At 32.8% G+C, this 27,994-nt stretch overlaps 1 protein-coding gene across 4 annotated transcripts in view; it reads left to right on the forward strand.

Annotated features, from left to right (window-relative positions):
* POT1 (protection of telomeres 1) overlaps nt 1–27,362 on the forward strand; it is a 78,599-nt gene extending 51,237 nt beyond the window's left edge. For all 4 annotated transcript variants that reach the window (XM_032870060.1, XM_032870052.1, XM_032870068.1 and 1 more), the window contains exons 11-20: nt 3,812–3,981; nt 5,073–5,161; nt 8,973–9,029; nt 11,271–11,427; nt 13,724–13,929; nt 17,106–17,241; nt 20,509–20,597; nt 22,423–22,514; nt 24,203–24,308; nt 26,212–27,362. In XM_032870060.1, coding sequence (XP_032725951.1) covers nt 3,812–3,981; nt 5,073–5,161; nt 8,973–9,029; nt 11,271–11,427; nt 13,724–13,929; nt 17,106–17,241; nt 20,509–20,597; nt 22,423–22,514; nt 24,203–24,308; nt 26,212–26,324 — 1,215 coding nt within the window. In that variant the 3' untranslated portion in view covers nt 26,325–27,362. The remainder of the gene's footprint in view (nt 1–3,811; nt 3,982–5,072; nt 5,162–8,972; nt 9,030–11,270; nt 11,428–13,723; nt 13,930–17,105; nt 17,242–20,508; nt 20,598–22,422; nt 22,515–24,202; nt 24,309–26,211) is intronic.
* The last annotated feature ends 632 nt before the right edge of the window (nt 27,363–27,994 follow it).

Consider the following 27,994-nt stretch of genomic DNA (forward strand, 5'->3'; position numbering starts at 1 on the left):
TTACATTTTTAGATTCTACTTTCACAATTTAATTCCCTTCTCTTTCTCTGTGCTTTTATAGGTCTTTCTGTTCTCCCTCGCTTGTCCTGATTCCCTTGTCCAGGTCCTGAACAGCACCTAGCACAGTGTTTTCCTTATAGTAAGGATGAAGTAAATAATATCTACTAGTGAATGAGTGTGAATTTATATCAGATTTTTTTTCAGACCCCTTTTTGTCTGCTTTATCTCACCCACTAGAGGGTGCTCTGAGCACACATTACTAAGAAACTATAGGGCACTTAATCTTTTTCTGAAAATACCATAACGTTACATTATTTATCTGTAATATAATAGAAAAATGAAAAGGATTTTCTCTCTGTAAGTAATGTAATTGGAGGCTTTTATTTAATGTATATTGGCATCCCATTTCATTTAAGACAACTTTATACAATTTGATATTAAGAAATCCTGAGTCAGATGACATTGATACAAATGAATTCTTATCAGTACTTGAAGACAGCTGTTCGAAATTGCATTTTTATACTGAAATACATGGAACAGATTTTTGTTGTATAGGAACAGGAAAAATTTTTTTTTAATAAAGAATAATTAAAACAATCTTAAAGTATAATATAATTGGCTTTTATATATGTTTTATAATTGAAATCATTCTTAACATTTTTCTTCAATTTTGCTTTTAAGTGTTAACACAGGCACACATGCATAAACCCACATATACATGGAAAGACACACACACACGCACAAATATTTTGAACTTTTTGTCTAGAAATTAAATTGTTATAGTCCCAATCATCAGTCCTATCCTGACATAATTTAAAAATAATTATAAAAAATACTTAGTCATAATTATGTTTTGGCCTTCAGTGACCCAAGAGCTATAGTTCGACTGGTTATTTTCAGACATATAGAGGGAATTTCTTGATAGTTTGTAATGAATATTAAAATTATTTCTAAAGGGATAATAATTTCTTAATAGCCTTATTTGCTTTGCTTTATTTTTGATGTTTACTGAAATGATTTTATCACAGTTTTTGAAAATGTATTTTTATAATTTTGGTTATGACTCCCTCACTTCTATGTTTAGTATCTTATCCCATTACTGACAAGACTAAGCAATATGTGTCTATTATAGTAGAACATCTGGCACATTTCATAGTATATTTAGCATATATTTCATAGTATATTTAGCAAGCTTAAAAAAAAAAAAAATACAATGCTGCCTCCAGAAGGAATTTCTGGAAATAACAGTTTGTCATCTTGATAGACTATATAAATAAATTCTTTCTTGGTCTTTGTTGTTTTATTATGAAAGACAGTAGTAGAAAAGTTAGTGTAATAAATATCCATGTGCCTATCAATCATCTAAACTTAACATTTTCTTTTAAACTTAACATTTTTAAATGTTCTACTACACTAATTTCAGGTACTTTTAATTTTTAGGACATAAATCTCTACATACTGAATCTTCTTTGTACCTCTGTTCATTCTTAGTTTTTGCTCCCTAGTATCTTCCTTCTGTTAATCCTAATACGTAGTTATGTACACCCATGTTTATTATGCTTTAAGTACTTATCTCTGAAAAATACATATGATATATGTATTATTCTCTAATTTACTTCCTTTGAAATTATATTTTTAAGATATATCCATGTTCATATATGTATCTGCATTAATACCACAGGGTCTTAATTATTATAGCTTTGTTTTTATTTTTTAGCTTTATTTTTAAATGATACTCTGTAGGGATACCTGGGTGGCTCAGTGGGTTAAACTGCTGACTTCGACTCAGGTCATGATCCCAGGGTCCTGGGTTCGAGTCTCACATCGGGCTCCTTGCTCAGCAGGGAGCCTGCTTCTCTCTCTGTCTCTGCCTGCCGCTCTGCCTCCTTGTGCTCCGTCTCTCTCTCTCTCTCTCTCTGACAAATAAATAAATAAATATTAAATAAATAAATAAATAATATTCTGTAGATCAAGCAAACCTTCCCCTCGCCCTTCCAGTTTAGTCTTCAGACTTGACTTGCTGTTCACGTTCATACACATTTTCAGATCAGCTTTTCAAATTCCGTAAAAGACCCTGGGGATTTTGATTGAAATTACACTGATTTTAAAAATTAATTTGGGGGGGGGAGATTACTATCTTTATAATGTTGAAGTTTTTTGTTTATGAATATGATATCTTTCTCCATGTGTTTAGGCCTTTAAAAATTTTTTTTTGTATCTACATAGTAGGGCATTTCTCTAGAGGGAGGTGGTTTTATTTATTTATTTATTTTAAGTAAACTCTTCACTCAATGTGGGATTGGAACTCATGACCCCAAGATTAAGGGTCACATGCTCTACTGACAAAGCCAGCCATGGACCAGCACATGTTTAGGTCTTCTTTAAGTTCTTTTTATATACTATACTGGTGTGTTACCTATATTTTAAAAGAATCACAGAGTGATAAATGTCCAGAAAGAGTGAGACAAAAGTAAATAGAAGTTTTTTCTTCCAGTGTCTTACTTTGGATACCATGAGGAAAATCAGTTTTGTCATCTTTTCTTTTTTTCTTTCTGTGTTTTCCTTCTCTGACTCTTTTTATCCTGCACCCATGCCATATTGTAGGGGTCAGTGGAAAAAGAGAAAAAAAGACCTAAATCCCACCTCCTTACAAAAACAGTACTGGGAGGAAAAAGTTTCTATAGCTTCTTTCTTTGAGTAGGTGTCAGTTTCTTTGATTAACATTCTATATCTATCATTTTAAGTCTTCTACATTAAAAGAATATCAAATACTCTACATTTAAAGGACATTTTTAAGATTAAGCAAGGTATCTAAAATTATAGAATATTTAGCTCAAAATTATAATTGGTTTAATCTTGTATTTGAACTCAGAATTGTATAGGGACAGTGCTTATCACAAAAGTTTTCTTTCCATAAAACTTGTGGAATAGGGGAATATTTTAATATTACATTTAAAAAAATTCTAGTATTCTCATAATGAGACTATTTTAGCAATCATTTAATTAAATCTTCTTTTAAAGATTTTTTTTTATATTTATTAGAGAGACAAAGATAGCGACAGAGAGCACGAGTGAGATGAGTAAACATGAACAGAGAGGAAGGGGAGAAGCAGATTCCCCACTGACCATGGAACCCCCTCCCAAGGCGGGGCTTGATCCGCCTGATCAAGGATCATGACCTGAGCCAAAGGCAGACGCTTAGCGAACTGAACCACCCAGGCGTTCCAAATCTTACCTTAAAGTAGCTAAAACAAGTTATTTTCAGTAACCTCAAACAGTTTTCCAAATCAAGTAGAGGGCTTGAGTTTGAGTTTAAGCAATGGTTTCTTAACTACTGCATTTTATTAATGCTAAGACTCAGTCTTATTTCACACTTTGATATCTTTGACATGGAAATATGTCTTCCATTTGGAAAAAAACATACAGATGGATACATATATATAGAGAGAGATACATGCATGTATACATGTACTTAGATATTGTATGTAAATGTGTATACATGCATTTATGTAAACATACATATTTATGTGTGTGTGTGTATATATATGGATATATATACACACACACACACCCATGTACTTTTCTATGTATACACATGTGTGCACACACACACAAAAACACATTTTGGTTTTGATACAGTGTCCTTAGGGCTAATACCTAGCACAGACCGGTATAACACACCAGGACCTTTCTGATCAGTAAGTACCCCTGATTGTTGGTCTTATGCCCCACATTGCTTGTTAAGTATTTTATATATCAGAAATTGTTTGATCTTTTGACATTTTCTAAATAATAAATAATATATTTTTAGGTTGGAAGCTTTCTTAGAATTTATAGCCTCCATACCAAACTTCAGTCAGTGAATTCGGAGAACCAGGCAACATTGTTAGCTCTAGAGTTTCATCTCCATGGCGGTACCAGTTACGGCCGGGGAATCAGAGTCTTGCCAGAGAGTAACTCTGATGTGGATCAGTTGAAAAAGTAAGCATGTTATATTCCTATTTAGAAATTGTAAATAAGGTATTAATTAAGCTGCTTCCAAGATACTGTTGTACTGGACTGGGGTGGATGGATCTGGTAAGTTCTTTGTAATCGATCCTCATAACTTGTGCCAACTATCCATTTGTTTAAATAGATGAACCAAATGAAACAAATCAAGCAATCGCAGGTTCAAATAGCGAAATAATAGCAGAGCTAGGAATGTAGTCTTAGGTTTCCAGTAGTTACTTGTGCATTTAGGTCTACTCTGTGCTTGTGCTCTTTTTTCTTCCACCATTTGGCACATTTCCCAAGTACACCAGCAGACAGTTGAAACTGGAGTTTAGCTAGAGTTTGGAAGACTTGATACATATCTAGAATTCCAAACATACGTAATCCTGACATGAAAAATATTATCTCTTTAAAGTGCCTGTGACTGATAAAATAGGTATCAGAAGTGTTTTGGAGTTATCATATTTTAAAAACTTTTCGATGTGCCCAGAAGGTGAATAGTATCTTAAGTCCTGCTACATTGGCAGTTTTCTTTTTTGTGACACATCCCTAATGCTCACTGTGTACAGAAACTTTTTCACCAGTAATCTACAAAAGTAAAAATAAATCATCTGCATATCTTCAAAGAGCTCTAGAAAATAAACCCCATTCAGTAAGTTGAAATGAAATAATATTTTTACATTTTAACGTATTGAAATCAGCATGACTTTTAAAACCAATTAAATTAGCTATTTTAATAATCTTGTCTCAGTTTTACTTATTTCTTATATTGCCCGATATAGAGCACTTTCACTTTTGGACTCTGGAATGAGATTCTTCTAACAGAATGTCATCATTAAATTCCCAGTTTATTTTTGTTTGCAACATTTCATCATCCTACTCATATTTTTGTAGAATCAGGTTTTTTAAATTTAGAGTACCTTTGGGGTAGCCATAGACCTTCTACTGAAGAAGTTATACACATACACACATAATTTTTATACAATTTCAGTGATTTCTTGGTTTCTAAGGATAGAACTAAACTGATCATATTGACTTTGTTTTATGCAATTTGATTTGAAATTATATTCTTTCAATTATAGGGTTTTAGAATCTGCCGATTTGACAGCCAATCAGTGTTTTGATGGTATATGCTACTCAGAACACGAGGACAGCTTTCGGACTCTTTCAAGTAAGGACAGTTTTTAATGTTAATGGTTTAGTCCTTGCTAACTGAAATGGCTTTATCAGTATTAGTTCTCTTTTTTAATATCGTCCCATCTCTGCCTCTCTTTTTTGGTTAAATCCATATTCATTGTAAAGGAATAGGGTAAATCTATATCTGTGTCCTATGTAAAGGTAACATTATTTCTGTCTTAATTGTATAATTGCATTTTCAAATTGGAATGGTAGGGATTACTTAATTTGTGATATACGTAGTTATTTATGTATGTATGATACGTTGTGTGTATATATGTGTACTTGTGTATGTATTCATTAAAATTCTGTATTTCCTAGGCAACCACTTGCCAGTTTCTAAAATGAACAGTGGTTGTTTTTGCTGCTTCATTTCAAAGAGCTAGATTATTTTTTGATCATACATATTTTAGAAATATACATGATCTCCAGTCTTTATCAAATTCATCAAGTTCCTGGTTACAGGATCTTAAACAAATACTTCGTTCTATATTTATATTATTGCCTACCTGAAGAGGTGACTATTCAAATCCAAATTTAAATTTTACAGATTTTCTCCTTCACGATTTTGCTTTCATATCTGCTGGTACTTTCTGGGGCCTAGAATCTATGTCATGTTTTTATCCCATATTTTTTATTTCAATGTAATTCCTTCCATTATGATATTAACTATTTTATGAGTATTTTCTCTTCTATACCAGTAATGATAAGCATTAAAATTAACATGTATTACTTGGTTTAGCCACTTACTCAGTGCCTAATCTTAACAGCGCTCCTTTGAGTTTGCAATTTTTTTGTCCCTTTTACAGAAAGGAAACTGAGGCTTTGAGTGATGGGGGTCATGTAATTTGCCCAGGGTTACTAAACTATTAACTGATGGCGAAGTCAGATTCAAGTGTTTTTTTGTACATATTTTAAGTTTATTTCTTTATTCTCTCTGCCTTATTTATTTTCTCCACATTTCCTAGCATCTTGGTGATGGCATTTTAGCTGATTACTTAAACTACCATTAACAGGCCAATCTACTTCAATTGACAGTCATTTGGGGACAGCATAATTTGTAATTATGCTTTTTGAAATGTCTTTTCTCCTTTTACAAAGATTCTTAAATTGTTTTTAAATTATAAAGTTAATACATGTCATGATATCAAGTTACAAAGCTTCCCCATGCCCTTGTGCCTACTTCTGAGGTTATGTTAATAGTTTAGTGTGGTTTCTTCAACACTTTCATGTTTATACAAATATATATACCTATACATAGACGGACTCGACTTTCCCCCTCTGTTTAAAATATCTGTCAACTTAGAGCACCTGCGTGGCTCAGTTGGTTAAGCGTTCCAACTCTTGATTTCAGCTCAGGCCTTGATTTCAGGGTTGTGAGTTTAAGCCCTGCATTGGGCTCCATGCTGGGCATAAAGCCTACTAAAATTTAAAAAATGGGACCATACTCTACTGTTGCTTTCTTTATCAGTAGATAATAGACCTTTTATGGGCTAATCCATGTTACTTGAACTCATTTTTTTAATAGTATACAATATTTCATAATATGATTCTAACATTGTAAATCCAGCTATTTTCCATTTGATAGACATTCAGGTTGTTTCCAGTTTTTAGCTCTTAACAAATAATGCTTTGAAAACCATCCTTGAACAATTGTACGTTCCTGCTTTTCTTTCTCTAAAATAAACTCCTAAAAGACAGGTTGGTAAATCAAAGGGTAAGCACATCTTTTATTTTAATAGATGCTGTCAGATTATATGACAGAATGTCATAAGATTCATATGCAAATAACACTCTAGGAAAATGTCCTTTCCTCATACTCTCAGTGGTATTGGAGGTTAGCAGTATACATAAATTTTGACAGTTTGGCAGGTATAAGGTGATATCTTACTTAGTTTCCTGAGTGCTTGGAAACCTGAAAATATTACATATTTATCAGCCCTTTTTACTTCCTCTTCTTTGAATTGTCTGTTCTTACCCTTTACCTGATTTTCTGTTGGATATTTTAACCTTTTTTTTCCCCTCAGTTTGTGGGAGACCATGTACATATTTTACACTGATTTTCTTATTATTTGACTGCTTTTAAGGTTTTTGCCATTGTTTTCACTCATGCAGAATGGCTGATATTAAGGAATCAAATTCATTGAAATTATACTTTGCCAGCTTGAGTTGTCCATTCAAGTTCTCTTGTCATGGATTCTTATGCCATTTCTTAGTAATGTTGAAGAAGAAGGAGAATAAATCGTATATTTTTATATGATGTCACATAAAATAAATTAGAACTTACTATACTATTATATGCAATAGAATATAAGCTAAAGTAATTGCAAAATATGGATACCTTTTTAGTCTCAAATTCTTCATTTTAAAATGAAAGTACTACTAAAACCTACTGCTCTGTTCACTAGTTCTGCTTTCTTGTTAAAATCCTATGTTATGGTGTTCATCAAGTCATCCTATTCAATTTAATAAGTTTAGTTAATATCTTACCTACTTTTCCCTTTGTTTCATTAACAATGTGTTTTTCCAAAATAATAAAAATTTTCAAACATACAGAAAAATTGAAACAGTTGTACAGTGAGCACTCAAATACCTACTACCTGGATCTTCTTTGCTCTGTCATATACTTCTCTCTGTCTTTTAATCCATTAGTCCATCTTATATTTTGACATATTTCAAAGTAAGTTGCAGTCATAAATGTACCTCCTAAGCACTTCAGAATAAATATCATTAACTAGAATTCAATATTTGTTGAGAATTTTTTTTTTTAATTTTTGGTGTAAAATTATATGTAGTGAAATGGATACCTTAAGTGTACCATTCCATGAGCTTTGGCTAATATATAAGCCCATGTAAGTTAAATCCCTTTAAAAATCTAAACATTACGCTTGTTGAAGAAAGTTCCCTCGTGCTTCTTCCCAGTCAATCCTTATCCCCACTCCAGGCCCATGAATTCTGATTTTTTTTTCCACCATAGATAATTGTGCCTCTTCCAGAACTTCCAATAAATGGAATAATATATTATGTACTCTTTTTTACGTACTATATATTTTTAAAATTCATCCATATTGCATGTATTAGTAGTTTGTTCCTTTTTAATTCCTAGTAGTATGGTATGAGATAGACATTTTCTTAAATACGAATTTCCAGTCATTGTAGCACCATTAGTTTCATTTCTATACGATTACTTGTGTGTCTGTCAGAAATCAAGTGAATATAAACATGGATTTATTTCTGGGCTGTCCAGCTGGAAATACTTAATAATATGGTGTGAAGTAAGCATTTTTTTTTCCCTCATACTAATTTCCAGTTGTTGCAGTACCAGAGTTTTGCTCTCCTTTTGGATTGTCTTGCTGCCTTTATCAAAAATGAAATGTAGGCTTTCTTTGTAATTTTGTTGCTAGGTTTTTGTAAGTCTTTACGCCAGTATCATATTTCCTTGATTATTACAGCTTTATAGTAAGTCTTGAAGTCTGGTAGTATAAGTCTTCCAGTTTTGTTCCTTTTTCAGGATTGTATTTCATATTCTAGGTTCTTCACATTTTCACTTAAGTGATAGAACCTCTTGTCTTTTTCTGCAGCAAAACCTCCTCAATTTTGATTAGGAATATATTGAATCTATAGTTCAATTTGGAGAAAATTGATGTCTTAACAGTTTTGAGCCTTCTAGGCCATGAACATAGCAAATTTTACTCTTGTTTAGATTTTCTTCAGTTCCTGTCAGCAATGTTTTATAGTTTTCAATGCCACATGGGATTTTTAATGGATTTTAAAACTGTATAACTCTTTTTCCCTTCTTCATGTAGGCTCTGGATCAGTATCTCTATATGAGGTAGAAAGATGTCAGCAACTATCAGCTACAAGTAAGACCATGTTTTATTTCTGAAATGTGGGTGTAATACTATGCATAATAAAGTCTGTTGTTACCAACTAATTTGTTTCTAATTTTGAGAGCAGATATCCGTGAGGGCAAAAATATAGCCCTATTTATATTTTATTTCCCTCCCTCATAGGCATAAAATGGAACCCAGAAAGATAAATGTTTTAAAATCAACTATATATTTAAGTCACATAGCTGTAAGATTTATAAAACATAATCTAACAGTGCAGTGGGGTTTATTTTGAGAATGTAAAATATCTTATATGACATAATTTTTATCTGCTCACCCTGTGTATTTAGCTCTGTGCCCATAAAGGAGCTCCTTAAAATATACCCCAAAACTTTAATGTTAGCAGTGATAGTAAATCTGTCAGATGCCCTCTTTCTGTTATTTCAGCTAAGGTTAAAAAGTTGAAGAAAAAAATATTTTTAAGCAGAAGTCTATTATGTGAAATTCTGTAATATACTTATAAAAATAAAAATATGAGTTTCTCATTATTGGAGAAAGAACATATAACTATGAAATGGGGGAAGCTCAAAGAAAGAAGCTTGTTTGTGGTGGTGTTACTGGAATAGGAAGTGTCCATATGTACTCATGGTTTTATAGATAGATACAGAAGTAGATGTAGATAGGTCTTTGTATATATGTATTCATTCAAATACATATTCATACATATATAGGTGCATGTGTGCAAGTATTGGTATGAACACGTGTGTGTATATATACCCTATGTCTGTGCAGTTAAAGGGCTTTGAAATAATGGCACAGCCCTTCGAAATAATGGCACAGTGAATGCACCTAGTACACAAATCTTGGCTTATAAATAATATTCCCCCTTAAAAGGAATCAGGACAGCTTAAAGAAATATCAGACTCCAGGACTGGGGCAGGAGAACTACAAGATGAGTCTGGAACATCTTGTGCCATGCTCAGTAAATGATGGAGCATGCCAAATTTGATATAATTTGAGCATCAAAATGAAAAATACTAACGATGAAACAAAACTGAATAAAGTAGGAATCCATTAGTCCATGTGGGTAATAAACAAAAGAACAAATGAATGAATAAATAAATGAGATGAAATGGAAAGCTCTTAGTTAAAGTAAGAGTGTCGACAAATAAATGTAAAAGGAATGATGAAGTTAGGGAAGAAAATCATATTGCAACCAGGATAGTAGTAATTGATTTAGCTGTAAATCATCAGTGGGCCCTAAACTGTCAGGATCCTAAATGTTACTGAGGAGTGGGATATTTGTATTTCCCCAAGTACTTTCTTATTATAAAGGGGAAATAATAAATTTATAGTGGAGAGACCTGCTGAATACTACCGTAACCAACTGAGCAAAGTTAGCATTCCCAGGAGTGAAAACACTCATAACATATATGGCTCTTAAAATATATATATATATGTATATATATACACTTAGTTATATATATAACTAAAATTATAAATTATTATATATAATATATAATAAAAATATTAAAATTTATGTATAAAAATTATATTGTATATATAAATAAATATATATTTTAAATTTATATATAAAATTATAAATTATTACATTTATTATATATGATATATATAAGCTTCTTAATATGATACAGAGAAGGACACTTGTAGCACTTATTATATAGTATCCTGCCAAAAATGCATGATCTGTATCTGATTGTGAGCAGAAGCAGACACACCCAAATAAATGGCCTCGACTCCAAATATTATCAGTGTCATGAAAAATGGAAAGCTGAGGGAACGTTCTACATCAAAAGAGTCCAAAGAGACAGGAAAAACAAATGCAATGCGTGGTTCAGGATTGGATTCTGGACCTGAAAAAAAAAAAAATCTAAATAAGAACATTATAGGCACATTTGGAGAAATTTGAATAATGTCTGTTGATTCAATGATAATATTACATCAATATTACAGATTCTGAGATTGAAAATTACACTGTAATAGGTCAATGAAATTTTTTGTGAAATACTCACTGAAATATTTAGGGGAAAAGGAGCATGATATCTGCAAACTGTTCTCAAATGATTCATATATATGAATCTGTAAGGAGATATATATGGAGAGAGAACTAAAGATAGATGATGATAAATGTGGCAAAATAACAAAGCTGACAAGATAACTTAATTCAATTCTGTGTCTGGTTTGGGGGAGTTCATACGATGAATATTCTTATTCTTGTAGATTATCGTAATTTAATCTAAAAATTCTTTTCAGTACTTACAGATCATCAGTATTTGGAGAAAACCCCAATATGTGCTATTTTGAAACAAAAAGCTCCTCAGCAGTATCGTATTCGAGCAAAATTAAGGTCATATAAGCCCAGAATACTCTTTCAGTCTGTTAAACTTCATTGTCCTAAATGTCATGCACTGTAAGTATTTTCCATAATAAAACAGAAGTTTTTATTTCATAATGTTCATGAATACATGGTTTCAAATATATCAGTTTAAGTCCTGGCAATGAGTAGATTATGACTTTGTGTATTGTATTTTGAAAGAGTGGTAACATTTTTAAGAGAAAATACTAAAATCTTAGTAAATCGTTCTGATATTTCTTTTATTGGTAAATAAAAGTAGGTGCTTTTTTTGAAATCTGAAATTTAGTAGTTCTGATACATGCAAACAAATAATAAACTATAAAAATATTTGGGGAGGGCATCTGGGTGGCTCATTCAATTAAGCATCTGCCTTCGGCTCAGGTCATGATCTCAGGGTCTTGGGATCCAGTCTCATGTCAGGCTCCGCCCAGTGGGGAGTCTGCTTCTCCCTCTCACTCTCCTTTGAGGGCGCGCACTCTCTCTCAAATCTTAAGAAAAATATATATATTTGGGGAGACTCTTTTTTTCACAAAACTTCTTAAAAATAAACCTTTAAAGCCTCTGCCTCCGGCTCAGGTCATGATCCCAGCATCCTGGGACCAAGCCCCGCATTGGGCTCTCTGCTCAGCAGGGAGCCTATTCCCCCCTCTGCCCATCTCTCTCTGCCTGCCTCTCTGCCTACTTGTGATCTCTGTCAAATAAATAAATAATATCTTTAAAAAAAACTAAACCTTTAATAACTAAAGTTTTTAAAAGAATTCTGGTTTTTTTTTTAATTCTTTTTTTCTTTAGTTCTTTAATTCTTTTTAAAAGAATTCTTTTTTTTTTAAGATTTTATTTATTCATTTGAGAGAGAGACAGAGAGAGTGCACACAGGGTCAGAGGAAGAGGGAGAAGTAGACTCCCTGCTGAGCTGGGAGCCTGACCTGGGGCTTGATCCCAGGACACGGTGCTAACCACCTGAGGCTAAGGCAGATACTTAACCATCTGAGCCACCCAAGCACTCTTAGATGAAATCTCTAAGTAAGTTGTAGAGAAAGCCTTGTTGGCAATATTTCTATCTTAAATATAGCAAATATAATTTAAATTTTTGTTAATCATTGAGAATTCCCAGTGCATCAGACTTTATTCCAAACATCATTTATTATATATAAATAAATTTATGAGACAATAGAATGAATATTTTATTAGCTCAAGACATAATCTGAAATTATTTTTAAGCTTTTTCTTTTTTATACAGTTTGACTGTCTTCCCTCTAAATATATAATGTGTAAATAAAGTACATTTCCATTTTAAAGCACATATTTGTGTGTGTATGTTATTTGTATGTACACATCTGTATGTACACTAATACTAATGTATGTATATTTTTCCCTTCAAAATCTGAGTATGGTACTGTTTGTAGAAATTTTTTTTTTAATTACTTTATTTATTTGTCAGAGAGAGAGAGAGCACACGCACAGGCACGAAGAGGCAGAGGGAGAAGCAGGCTCCTTGCTTGGCGGGGATGTGGAACTTGATCCACAGCATGCTGGGATCATGACCCAAGCCAAAGGCAGCCACTTAACCTACTGAGCCACCCAGATGCCCCATGTTTGTAGAGATTTTTGATCATCAAACCTTAAATAAAATGGGGACCATCTGCTGCCCATTTGAGCTTAAAATGATAGTTGGAATTAAAATATAAATACAGATTTTAGGTACTTGCTGAAGTATTACTAAATTAGAGTTTGTCAAATTCTCTAAAGTCATATAGCTTTGCCAAACAAAATCATCCTCTCTGAGCATTTTTTTAAACAAATAAAACCATCTCAAAGGTTAAGAGGTGTTACCTAAAGTTACACAGCTGGTTGGGGACAGAATCAGGATGAGGATAAAACCCTTTTGATTCCAGATCATGCCATTTCTATTGTATACATACTTTACCATATGACTTTTTGAAATTATTATTCTAAGTTAAAATTAGGTCCCCTATGAAAGGGGAATTACTTAGGTGGTAAATGGATATTTAATGGGCAGCTGTCTTTTTATCCCCCACAGAGAATTTTAATGTTCTTTACAAGAGGAGAATGAATTGGTGCTAGAAATAGTTGTAAGAGCCTTGTTATCACAAAATCAGATAAGGAAATTGCTGGCAGTTAATGTAATTATGATATGGATCTACTCAGTGACCTTTTTGGTTGAGTAAGAGTCAGTCATTTAATCTGCAAAGTGAATTATCTCTGTATTTTAAAATAAGTAGCTGGCCCATCAGCATATGAACAATTTTTTTAAATTGGATAGTTTGTTAAATTTGAATTTCTAAGCTTATACCAATTGTTTTGTATTATTTCGTTGTGATGATTTTAGGCAAGAAGTTCCACATGAGGGTGATTTGGATACAATTTTACAAGAGGGTGCAAGTAAAATCCCAGATATCAAACTACAAAATACATCATTATATGATTCGAAAATGTGGACCACTACAGATCAAGGGGGACGAAAAGTAGCGGTTCATTTTGTAAAACATAATGGTATTCTTCCACTTTCAAATGACTGTCTGATTTTGATAGAAGGTAAAGTATTTAAGTAACTGTTTTACTAGAATACAGCTTTTGCTTATGTGATTAATGATTGTTAAATATACGTTAGGGACAACTTAGGACATATAAAGTCAGAATGTTATTTTAAATCCCATAAAATGGAATGTATTTTATATAATAGGTAGATTTAAATATATACATACACACATATGGAAATTAATCTGAATGACATTTTGAAGTTACGCATTGAACTCCGGTGTTTGTATTTGTCCATCTTAGATGTTGGATATAATCTTAATCAGATTCAAGCTCATTGTGGAGCTGAGTATAAAGAGGCTGCTTGTTATATACAGTTGCTGCTGTTTTTGCCTCTGGATGTCACTGTTGTTCCATTAAAGTAGAATGACTAAAGTCATCTATTGATACACAAGTCAAGGAAGGGGCCCTTGAAACAAGTAAAAATAACTTGTTTTAAAACATATGTTTTAAAAGAATGAAACTCTTATTTTTGCATTTCCTTTCCACTTTTGTCTAATTTTAATCTGATGTTTATCTCATATATATACCAAATATTTTTTTCTATGCCAAATTTAAAACTTCATTTTCCTTGAGACTTTTATTCCTTGAGAACATTCCATAATAAAAGGAGAACATCATCTTTAATTTGCAGAGAAATCTTTAGTTCAATTTTATAAATGAACTGACCTTTATTACAGTCGATTATGATCATTTCTGTTACTGACATTTTTCTATTTATAAAAGTAATATGTAATTGTTTAAGTCTGTATATATGAATTCAGATGAATATTACCATTGGTATTATTTTCATGAACATCTTTTATTTTAACACATTTATGGTGTACCAGAAATTATTTTCATTTCTATATATTTATATATTTATTTAATTTATGTATATTTAATCATCACAATAATCCTATTCAGTTGGTACTATTGTAAGCTGTTTTTTATACATGAGAAAGCTGAAGCATAGGGAAATTGTAGGTCTTTCCCCAGTACAGGTAGTAAGTGGAACTGAACTGGTTTCTATTTCTTTGACACAGTAACTCTACAGTGAAGTTTATCTTCCCTCTGGATGAAGTATAATTAGAGGGGCACAAGGAATTAAGTAGATGTTGCCCAGTTACTTTCCAATAAAGCTGTCATACTATTCCTATGCTTTAGTAGCATATGAGATTATCTTTTCCCCCATCCTCATCATCATACACTAGCACTTAAAAAAATTTGTCCACCTTGATGAGTGAAATATGGTATCTTATTCCATTAGCAATATTTTAATCTCTACCAGGAAGTAGATACAAAAACAAAAGACACAGACACCTGCAAATACAAGAAATGGAATAAGACTATTTGTGTGCCCTAAAAATAAAGCTCTGGACCTACCAGATTCTATAAGAACTGTACTTGTAGGACTAAGAAGATATCAGATATACCATAGAGTTCTTATAGGTTATATGGCCTCCTACAATTCTGTGCTGAAGCCAAGTTAAACTTGAGAGTCCAAAAGAAGCTTGAAGAGGGACCTTTAGCTCCTGATCCTGTATTTAATTACTACTCATCCCACAAACCTTGAGTCTCATCTCCTATGATTTCTCAGTTCTCATTCCACCTTCCAGCCATATAGAACTGATGACAATTCCTAAACCCAGGATATTTCTCTGTGCCTCTTTGCCATTCCATTGCTATTCTGAAAATTTTGCTCTAACACGTCTTCATAAGTAACTCAATAATTCCCTTTCCTCAGCAATTCATTTGAAATATTTAATGAGCATCTACACGTACCAAGCAGTCTTCTGATTCACCAGGCAAATTTGAGTGGTTCTTACTGCATAGCATATGAACTCTCAGTTCATCACTTTTCTTCTTGTATTATATTTGCATTTTATCTGTCTGTTTATAGACTTGTTTGCTTAATAGAATGTAATGCCCTAAAGTGCAGAATGCACGTTTATTTTAATCTGTATCTTCAGCACATAGGGTAGGAGGATAGGCATGCAACTGGTTCTCAGTAAATATATAATGAGTGAATAAGTATATTCAGAGTAATTACCTTACTTACCTTACCTTACCTTACTCTGTAAGGTATTACAGAGCTTCTTAATGAAAGTCAAATGAAAATATATCTGAAACCACTTTAAAATTTAAAAGTGTTTTATCAAAATGCAAGCTATTTTGATCATATTTCTGAGTATTATAACCCTGATCAGAGCTGGGATCTAACTGCAGAATGATATGGCAGAACTGTAAGTTGTGGAAAGAAGGGAAGTTGCTGTCCTTACCAATATTTATCTCCTTTTTCTGAATAAATACTCCTTGGATTGTTTCAAGACTTTGGTTAATTTCTAGAGTTCCGAAAAAGTAAAATTTGACAAGTTTGGCCAATGTTCTTTTTCCTTTTATGGAGAAGTGTATTTTTGACGTTCTTACTCTGCTGTGCTGGAAGTGCTTCCCCCTTACAATTGAATTTAACATTACAAATCTTAGGAGTACACAAAAAGTATTTGTATAAGTCATATTCTCTTTCCTTAGAGAGGAAGAATTATCATTTAAGTGAAAAATACACCGGAAAAGGTACCAGTAGGTTTGATTAGCGAGAATATTGCCGTCTGGTAGTAGCACCCATTGGGTCCTCTTTCCTTCCAGCCAACATGATGGCTTTAATGGCCACTTTGTCATAGAATTGGAAATAGGATTTTTCAGGAAAAAGCAACAAACGCTATACATGAACTCTTTCCATTTGTATTTAAATATAATGTTGATCTGAAAGTTTGAAAGATTTATTTCAAACTCAAGACTAAATTAACCTAGACATTATTAGTATATAGCAAATTTAATGAGAACCCTGTTATACTTTGGCTCTCAGTTTTATTTTCTTTTGAATACTTAACCAAAGTGTTCAGGCATAAAAGAGCAATTTGTATAAAAATTTAGGAAAATGGTTAAAATTTCACAAGCCTTGTATTTTGCTCAAGTCTCAGCATTTTTGTGCAGCGGTTTCTTAAATCAGGGCAGGATACTAAGTTTACAAATTATTGTATTTTACAATAAATGTATAAATGTATTAATCATCTAAATTCATGTCTTCATTGTCTTTTTCTTTCAGTCCCCTTAGTCTTTTTTACTGTACCTTATGTGTTACTTAATAGACACTCAATTTTGCCCAGAAGGATTTATTTATTCTTTGTTAATAGGAGGTACACTCGGTGAAATCTACAAACTCGCAAACAAGTTTCATAGTGTGATTCCTGTGAGATCTGGCCAGGAAGACTTGGAAGTCCTTAATCTTTCAGCACCATTCCTTATACAAGGAAAAGTACATCACTACGGGTATGCTTTCAAATCTGGGAGTTTTGAGAAGACTGCATAGCAATAATTTTTATTATTTTATCCTAGTAGTTGCTATATATATATATATATTCAATGGATACCTTGAATATATATATACATATATATCTGTATAATTTATATGTACTAGATTTTTCTGGTATATATTTATTCTTTTGATAGCATATGCATCAATGACCTCCAATGCACTAAGTATAAAACTACCCCAAAGGCTAACACTCATTTGTTTTCTTTCACAAAGATTTAGATAATGGTACAGAGAAAGGTTCATAACTATATCCTCATAAAAGTTAAGTGATTGAATTCCAAAATTTCTGTGCCAGGAAGTTACAGTTTAGTTACCACTGAGGAGGTGGAAGATAATCAGAATGTATTAGGAGCTAGAAAAAGGCATGTGTTTCAAGAAATTTGTAGTCTCCCTTGAACCTCTTTAACTTCATGGTTTCTTTTGTTTTATAAATTTTTAAAATATTAATATGATTATATTTCTCACAATGCTTGTGAAACCTTAAAGGATTTCCTTACTTAGGCTTTAGTTACTTTACTCAGATTTCTGGACCTGATTCTTTTTAAACAATTTTAAACTAATGCTTCAGTTTCTTTAACAGTTATCCATCTGCTATGGTTTTTTATTTCTCGAATAAACTGTTTTTTAGAAACTGTTTTTTAGAAAAGTCTTCATCTCTTACGTAAATTTAAATTTAGTGACATAAAATTGTTTATAGTACTTTTGATGATTTTTAAATCTCCACTTTGTTCCTGAATCCACTAAATATTATTTGCACCTTTTTTTTTTTTTTACGTTTTTTGCCAAAGTAACTAGATTTGTTCTGACATGCTCTATTTTTATATTATTTTTCGTATCTTTATTTTTTGCATTTACTTTTTTGGGTTTCCTTGGCTTTTTCTTTTTTTATATTTATTTACAGCATTTACTTTAAGTTTCTTTGTTTTTTCTTTTTCAACTGTTTTTAATTGAATGCTTATCTCAATCATTAATTTTTAGTATTTTTTAAATATTTACATTTAAGCCCCTATTTCCCCCAAGAAAATGGCCATAGCTTGAAACCAAGATCTTTTTTTTTTTTTAAGATTTTATTTATTTATTGGACAGACAGAGATCACAAGTAGGCAGAGAGGCAGGCAGAGAGAGAGAGAGGGAAGCAGGCTCCCCGCTGAGCAGAGAGCCAGATGCAGGACTCGGTCCCAGGACCCTGGGATCATGACCTGAGCCGGAGGCAGAGGCTTTAACCCACTGAGCCACCCAGGTGCCCCTTGAAACCAAGATTTGATATGTAGTGGTGTTCTTTTTTTTTTTTGTCTCTTCTAAATGTTTCCTAATTCTCATTATGATTTTTCTTAGGCCCATGAATTATTTAGCTGTGTGTTTTAAAGTTTTCACACATGCATTTTAGGTACTATTTTTTTTGCATTTTAGTTAGATTACTTTTTAATCAAATAGGTTGCTGTATTTCATAATGATTCTTTGAGATTCATTTAGCTTTGCTTTATCCCAGAATATGTTTACATTTTGTATATATTGCCTATATTTAAAAAAGAAGATATGTTCTTTAATAGTTGTGTTTAATGTTTAATAGTGTTTAGTTACACCCATTAGTCAAGCTTGTTAATCATATTCGAAACTTCTTTTTCCTTTGTAACTTTGTCTGTTTAATCACTTCTTCAAGAGTGTGCTTAATGTCCTCTGTAGTGGAACATTTGTGATCTTTTATTCTGTCAGTATTTGCTTTGTATACTTTGAGGCTCTTTTGCTGGTTTGCTTTCATGTTTCTTTGTTGTTACATTTTAGAAAGTCTCATAAATAAATAAGACTAGATTTTAGTTTTTTAATAGATGAATTTTAAATATGTTAATTACTGATATATTTGGGTTTTATTTCTACATTTTATGTTGTTCTCCACTTACACTATACTCTTTCTCCTTTTTTTTATTATTAAGCTTATTTTTTCCCTCTAGTCTTCTGTTGTTAGTTTTTTTCTTTTTTTTTTCAGATTTTTTATTTACCCTGTAGTCTTCTATTGGATTCGTTTATAAAAATATTCTTGATTTTCCCCTTTTTCTGCTTTTACTGCTTTCAAAGTAATGAATTCTGTACTTAATATTTACTTGTTTCCCTTACATTTTAATTTATACACTTAATTTTTAGCTTGCATGCTTGCTTTATCAATGTCTAGACTTAATATCACAGCCTATTTTTTTTTTAAGGTTTTATTTATTTATTTGACAGACAGAGACCACAAGTAGGCAGAGAGGAGGCAGAGAGAGAGAGAGAGGAGGAAGCAGGCTCCCCGCCGAGCAGAGAGCCCGATGCGGGACTCGATCCCAGGACCCCAGGATCATGACCTGAGCCGAAGGCAGAGGCCTTAACCCACTGAGCCACCCAGGAGCCCCAATCACAGCCTATTTTTGAGGAAATAATATGTTTTCATTCTATTGCCTTTCTCTGTTAAAGAAGAAATATTTATATATTTGATGGGTGGAGGAGAAGAATATTTAATATAGGGACCCTCTGTTCTTCTCCAGATTAGAAATGAAAAGGAGTCTGCATGAACCTTTTGGACATTGATTTTTATATTTGTATTCAAGTATATTTTCTTATCAATATCTCCTAATCTTATGATGATATAGTAAAAAGTAATTACTTGTACTTATTTGTATATAAGTAAAGCAAAATACCTATACTAAATAATGTGCATTATTATTATATTATATAGTTTCAGATTAATTTCTATTACAAAAGATAAGTATAGTATTAGGCATTATAAACTTTGAACCTCTGAATATGCATTCACTGAATATATTATCCAAAGTCTTATTAGTACTGACTTCCTTAGAATAATTTTCTCCTATTGGTTATATTTACTTAAGACCCTAGCTGTTATCACAGAGCCATCGAATGAGAGTCCTGAGAGATTGTCCGTTTCAACTTTTTCGTTTTGCCAACAAAATCAGCCAAATTAACAATCTGAATCTGGACTCTCTCTTATTCTCAACTTAGTTACTTATTCTGAACCATACCATCTTTTTGATTGCTTCTATTGTGAAAAGCTTATTTTTTTACAATTCTGCTTGTAATATGTGCATTACACTATGAAAGGTGCAACACTGTTGTTTAATAATTAACTTTAAACTGTGCATGTTAGAACAGCGAAGATAAGTTATAATTAAATGAGTTATAATAATTATTTTTAAAAGCCTATGGGTTTTTTTTTCTGTCATTAATTTCAGATGTAAACAATGTTCTACTTTGAGACCAATACAAAATCTAAATTCCCTGGTTGATAAAACACCATGGATTCCTTCTTCTGTGGCAGAAGGTTAGCAAATTTCTGTGTCCTGCAACTGTAACTGTCTTCATATAAGGTAACCTCACTGATTCTATTTCAGTTGTCGATCAGGTAAAACCAGAGCAAAGACTGAGTTAAAGTTTAACTGTACTTAAGCAAAACCTTTCACGGTGATTATAATAAGACTATAAAGTGAAGTTTAAGATATATGAAAACTTGCTTCCAGGCTTCTGCCAATATCTTTAATCATTACTGTATTTAATGTTCAGTAATTTGTTATAGTATTAATTATTAATCACAAATACAGATTCTGAAAAATCCCTCCAGTTCACAGTATTTTTGGATTAAAAACAGATTTAGAGATGGCTCTTACAGCTCTTTACCCAATACACATCTTTATCTGGAGCAAGAAACTTTTTCACCCAGCTTGGCTTAAAACTCTTTCAGTGACAGGGGACTCATTACATTGCAAGACATCATACCTCTTAATTTTTAAGTAGTTCTTAGTAAAGCAAAACCACCTACTTATAATTTTAGCACAGAACACATCTGTCCACTGGACTTCGTGTACATGCCTTCTATAAGATCAGCAGGCTTTGTGCATTTGAAGATACCTATCAAACCTTCACTGACTCTTTATTTCTCCAGTTAGGCACCCTCACTTCACTTGGTATTTTCCCACATTCCCTATTATTTTGTTTCTCCTCCTTAGTAAACGTTTCACTTTACCAATGTTCTTAAGTTTGGCATTAAAAGCTGCAAATAGCGCTACAAATGTTGGCCAATGCAAAATATAAAGAAAACCTTTATTTTTCTAAAATTGGATACTTTGCTTCTACTAGCCTGAAAATTTTATTGTATTGATATTTATTTATATACTTGGTTTGGTTTTGTTTTGTTTTGTTTTTTCCTTAGTAATCTAGCTATATGATACTGCTATCTCATATTTTGTTTGTGGTCCAGTGAAATTCCAGGCTCCCTGCTTTCCAGCATGGTCTCCTCATCCCATTCTTAATGCAAGTCTTTGTGTGGTCCTTGAGGGTAGATTTTATGTTCATTCTTCTTGGTTTTAGCTCAGTTTTAACCTGTGGAGACCTTTAGAATCCTATAAATCGGTTCCTCTGTATTAATAATTTTAGTCATGTCTGTATGCCCTAATTCATTTCTCTGTACCCTGATTCATTCTTCTTACTTGCCCCTTAATTAATCCTTTTACATATGGATTCCACAAATGGAAGACAGTATTTCATTTTATAAACATATTAAATGTCTTCCATTTCCAAATACAAAGTACCATTTTAACCTATGAATTTTCTTATCATTTAGTATCTCTTTAATTTCTTCTTCCTCATATTACCAAATCATGAAATCCCATCTTCTAACATTTTTATCCATTCTACCAGATGATCTCTTAAAAAATAAGTGATTCCTATGTTTACAATACAAAGGGGAGAGATATATTACAAAACCATAAATATTGAATTGCATGCAGTTTTTTTAGAACATTCTGGTATTTTAATTTTGTCTTTCATGAGGCTATCATGCAATGAATTATAGTTCGTAAATCGGTTTTTATGTTTTCTATCAAATTATCAACTTATTTTAAAGATACTTTATATTAATATTTCATCAATGCTTATGGGTCATTGTCCCTATATAGATACAGTGTAATGTCTAAAATGAATCTGCTAAATGAGTTTAATATATTGTTATTGGAGAACAAAAGGCATAAATATAAGTTATTTATGTTTATTTTAGTAAACAAAACTAACATAACATCATAAAACAATTTTCACTTTACTTTGATTATAAGGATTAGAAGATTCATATGGTTTGATCTTCTTTCCCTTACTAGTACTGGGTATTGTACCCCTTCAACATGTGTTTGTAATGACATTTACTCTTGATGATGGAACAGGAGTATTGGAAGCTTATCTCATGGATTCTGTAAGTAACAGAGGTAGTATAGATATTTCTAAGTAAAATATTTTTTAATTTTGATGTAGTTATTCATTCCCACTTTATTACTGAGAGGATTTAAAGCAACTTAAAAAAATAAAATGCAAGCACATATATCTTGAAGTGTCTGTATATTTATCCTGTTTTGGTTTAACTCTGTAAATTTAATATCCATATAATGAAAAATTGAAGAATAGGAATTTGAGGAGAGACTCTTCAGAAGTTTTATTCCAGGAGTCAAAGGCAGAGGTATTGACCATACCTTCTGTCTAGCAGCATTTCACTAGGTTTTTGAAGTCTCCACATTTCCCTATTAGATGGAACTAAATTACTTTGGAAGGTCAGTGGTTATATTATGTGAAACTAGGGAGCTATCCATAAACCTCCCTCATTTCTAACAACACTTCCAAGTTTGGGGGTTCTCAGGACCACCCTTAAGTTTTGATAATCCACTGGAAAGATTCCTATTAACTTCCTGTAAGTTATTATTGCTATTATGATTTATTATTCCTAAAGGATACAAATTAAAAGCATCCAAGGGAAGAGGTACATAGGGCAGAGTCCGGTTGTCCTCTTCCCATGGAGTAGCAGGCAGTGTTACCAACCCGATAATGATTTATAACAGTACACATGTGTTAGTATTGAGAGCTAGGGAAGCCTCACTGAGCCTTAGTGTCTAGAGTTTTTATTGGTGCTCTGTCATGTAGTCATGGTTGACAGCCCATATGGCTGATCTTAGTTTTCAGCCCCTCTGAAGATCAAGCTAATATCATATGCCCCAACCTCCCCACCCTAAATCTCTAGTGTGACATACAAGGACATTCCTAACAGGCATATTTTAAGGGCTTAGAGATTATTTCCAAGGGCAGAGACTAGATTTCTGTTAGTGGTAAGGCCGAATTTTTTTACTGCACACATTCTGAAACAATCTGGAGTAAAGTTGAGAGATTTTTTTCCCTCCTGCTTAACAATTCATTTGTGCATTTATTGAATAAATATTTAATGAGCACCTGCTCTGTGCCTAGGTACTGTTGTATATGATGGGGTTATAGCAGTGAACAAAGCAAACAAAATCCCTTCTTTCTTTTAAGAAAGTATAGTATAATATGTTAGAGAAAAGAAAAGTTAAATAAATATACAACATATGTTATACTCTTTTAAACTTAAGACCACATTTTTTCCTATATACAAAGAGAATGAGAGACCTCACGTTTTTCTAAATACCATTATTCTTATTATCATTGATTCAAAGTAATTGGATTTTTTATATGTATATCTTAATGCTGTTTTTAAAGTAGTAACTCAGATTTTAAGAGATCAGACTAGAATTCTGTGACTTCTACAATCTTTATAGAGTAAAATAGTCTAGATCATTTTCATTAGAATATATTGAAATACTTTCATGTTAATTATGACTTCAAAAAAAGATTAACTTCCAGGGCGCCTCAGTGGCTTAGTCAGTTGAACATCTGCCTTTGATTCAAATCATGATCCCAGGGTTCTGGGATCGAGCCACTTGGGTTCCCCGCTCAGTGGTAAGTCCACTTCTCCCCTTCCCTCTCCCCTGCCCCCAGTAGTTGCATGCTCTTGCTCTCTGTCAAATAAATAAATAAAATCTTAAAAAAAGAAACATTAATTTCCTTTTTTCCTTCTATAATTTTTTTTCTTTTTTTAAGGACAAATTCTTCCAGATCCCGGCATCAGAAATCCTAATCAATGATGACCTTCAGCAGAGTATGGATATGATCATGGATATGTTTTGTCCTTCAGGAATAAAAATTGGTAGGCAATAATATTTTTAACAATCTCATCATTCTTTTTCTTGAAACAGTATTTAACATGTGTCTAATCTGTAGACTTAGAGGATGAAAACTTTGAAGTCTGATTCTAAGTAAATTATTGTTTGATATGCTTTTTAATGAAAACAGTGGCATGGAGAAGAGTTAAGAATCATAGTTCGTCCTCTGCCTTCAGCTCAGGTCATGATCTCAGGGCCCTGGGATCGAGCCCCACATCGGGGTCTCTGCTCAGCCGGGAGCCTGCTTCCTCCTCTCTCTCTGCCTGCCTCTCTGCCTACTTATGATCTCTGTCTGTCAAATAAATAAATAAAATCTTAAAAAAAAAAAAAAGAATCATAGTTTCTGAAATGAAAAAATTTTTTAATTTTTTGAAATAATAAAAAAGGAGGGAGGCCATTTTGATCACAAGCACATTTGATACTGTGTTTATGCAGACATATTTTTTTTGAAGTTATACCAACAGAGATGAAATTTTCTCATTTTCTATAACAGACTTCATTTAGCCAGTTTAATTCATTCATGAATTTCTGTTCAGTATTAACCAGTTTCAGATTTTATGCATTTTATTTTACTAATTGTTCTTTTATCAACTTTAGTTCTCTGGATGATATTTGTCCATCAACCAGATCTTCAGGTCAAATCATATCAATTACAGTTACTGACACTGGCTTCTTTTTGTGGCCATTATTTCTGTTTACATTGAAATTTGAAGACCTCAATCATAGTAAGACGGTTTGACTCTTCTAACAATTTTTCATCAGTAACAGATTTTGCCAGCCACAGGTTTAGATGCTGTCAGTTAACTTTTTAAAATTATTTCTAATCAGACTTTATTTTCTCCTGATCAGTCTTTACATCTTATAACAGTTCTGAAAAAACAGCTGTAACAAGGTTTAATTTACATACTTCTGTTTGATATCACTTTAATTTTGGTTTTAATTCTTTTGGATAGATTTCTGGAAATAAAACTCTGATTAAAAAGCACAGGTTTGGGGTGCCTGGGTGGCTCAGTTGTTACATACCTGCCTTCAGCTCAGGTCATGATCCCGGGATCCTGAGATTGAGCCCCACATCAGGGTCCTGTTCATTAGGGAGCCTGCTTTTCCCTCTCCAGCTCCCCATGCCTGTGTTCCCTCTCTCACTATCTCTCTAATAAATACATAAAGTATTTAAAAAACAAAAACAAAAAAACCCCACACGTTTTGTAGGCTTTTGATTCACGCTGCCAGATTGCTTTTCAAGAATATTTTACGTATTTATAGTACCACCAGCAGTGGAGAAGAGGCCTGTCTTGCTTGACTCTTGCCAATATTGACTGTATTAAGTGTCTTTCAAGGTTGAACTTGAAGAAGCATTAAGAAACTTTTCTAGAAGTTTTAAATAGATTTATTGTAGCCATGACCAAAGCTTGGAAACAGCATCTAGAGCTGCCAGCATTGTCTGGACACAGTGCCTGGTACCTGATGGGAGTTTCAGCTAGACAGGTGTATAAAAGCCTGAGCTGATGTGAACCTCAGGTTCAGTTTTTTTGCAGTCAACCAAGAAAAAAAAGGAAAAGAAAAAAGAAAAAAACCCTGGGGTGGTCAGCAGCAGGAAGAAAAGTTGGGAATGAGGTGGCTGCTACCTTTGCTATCAAACACTTGGAAAACTCCACATTTAATTGTTGTTTTCTGTTGGGAAAAAAATCAAATTAGGATTGTTACAGAACAGTAACAAGAACCCAGTGTGTATCTGGAAGAGTAGATAATATTAAATTTGGTAAGTGTATTTATTTTTCAAGCTAAGTTAAATGTTAATTTTTCTAGCTAAGCATTATGGTTAGGTGTATATTTCAGAGATATTTGCTTAGTTTTAATGATTAAGTAACCTTTTTTTCTCATTTGTAGATGCATATCCATGGTTGGAATGTTTCATCAAGTCATATAATGTCACAAGTGGAATGGAGCAGCAAATTTGCTATCAGATTTTTGACACCACAGTTGCAGAAGATGTAATCTAATATTGTCATTCAGCTTCGCGTGTGTAAAATACTGTAATTTTAGAAAACATTATTTTCTGTGAGATTGTTACAAAACACGGAAAAGGTTTAACTATAGTTTATCTTCCATTTTAACCACAATGTAAATTATTTTCACAAATAGTATTGTGTTATCTTAATGCCTTCTTGTAAATAAGTTAAAAATGTTCCTTTTGCTCAAATTTCCAGTATGGTGGCTGCAAGGGGCATAAAGGAGAAAGGGGAATAAAGAAGGACTATCTTCATTTATGCCTTGCAGCCCTTTCAGAGAAACTATTCTGATACCCTACACAAGAAATCACTTTCCCTGTTGGTTTTTCCATGTGTCAGCCACTGATGGGTCTGCCCGCCACCATCCATGTTTGACCTTTTCTTGCCCTGATTTTTGTATCAGTAGTGTTAGTGATTTAGCATAGGTGTGGAGTTAGAAAATGTCCTTACGTTAACTCATTCAGCTTTTACTGAGTGGGAGGTATGTAGTGGCTAGCAGTTTGGTTTTGTACAAAGGGATCTGCTTAAACAAGTAGTCTTGTTTAGAAGTGCTCTTATGAGTGAGTTAGAAGGTACTCACAGGAGTGGTTTAAGTGTATGTGGCAGAATTGCTGTCTTTCGGTGCTGTTGACCAATTTAGGATAAATCCATTTTTTAAGACCTGAATTATGTGCTTTTGATTGCTTGTTTCTCTACGTGATATTAGAACTTATTGCATTCCCCCTTGATCTAATAAAGCAGTCAGATTTATTACAATGTCACTGACTTACTTACATTACCCTTTTTTAATAGCATTATGTAATATATATCTGTATTTCAGATTGAACATGGCATGAGATATTAACTCAGTACAGTAGTCTGCTTTTTATCTGACAATGTGAAGTTTAAAATCATGACTATTGAGGTTTATACAAATACTTCTGTATATTTATATATATGTATAGACTTATGTATATTATTTGATAAAGATTAAGACATACAGATCTGCCTAGTCCAGTATAAATGAAGAATAAATTAATGCACGTTTCACGTGTTTTCTTTATTTGCCCTGTGTTGAGTTGAAGTGTGATTGAAGGTAAGGAATCAGAGCAGGAATGCCAATATAGCAGATATTTAAAACTGTCTATACAATAGGTACTGTGCAAAGCATTTAACATATATTTGAGTTTCACAGCAACCCATTTCCTGATAAAACTGAGGCTTGATTAATGAGCTGACTTCACCAAGTTCACAGAGTTACTAAATGCTAGTCAGTTCTCGCATTCAGGTGATCTGTGTTCAGAGGCTGCACTGCTAACCACTCCAGGATTCTGGGGCAAAAGCTAGCATGGGATTTTCTGCACATGAGTCCTCCCTTAAGTATTTGAAGTAACAGATTTATGAGAGGAGTCTGTGTTATGTTTTTTCTTACACTATCAAAAGGCTTTTAATATTTTATTTGCAAAAAAGGCAAATATCTGATTTCCTCTGCTCATAATTACCCCAGATTCTAGTTCCTGAGTACATTAGCCCATCCCCAGACCTAAGTACCCATCTCCCATCACTGAGTTACGAGCTTGTTGGAGATGGTAGAAAAAGAGGCTGATGCTGCTGTTTTGGGGATATAAACTCTTAGTTCAAAACATCTTCAGGGAAAAGTTTAGGAACCTTGTAAATGAAGA

The sequence above is a fragment of the Lontra canadensis genome, unplaced genomic scaffold (genome assembly GCF_010015895.1).
Source record: "Lontra canadensis isolate GAN:19392208 unplaced genomic scaffold, GSC_riverotter_1.0 scaffold2, whole genome shotgun sequence".
Classification (NCBI taxonomy): Eukaryota; Metazoa; Chordata; class Mammalia; order Carnivora; family Mustelidae; genus Lontra; species Lontra canadensis.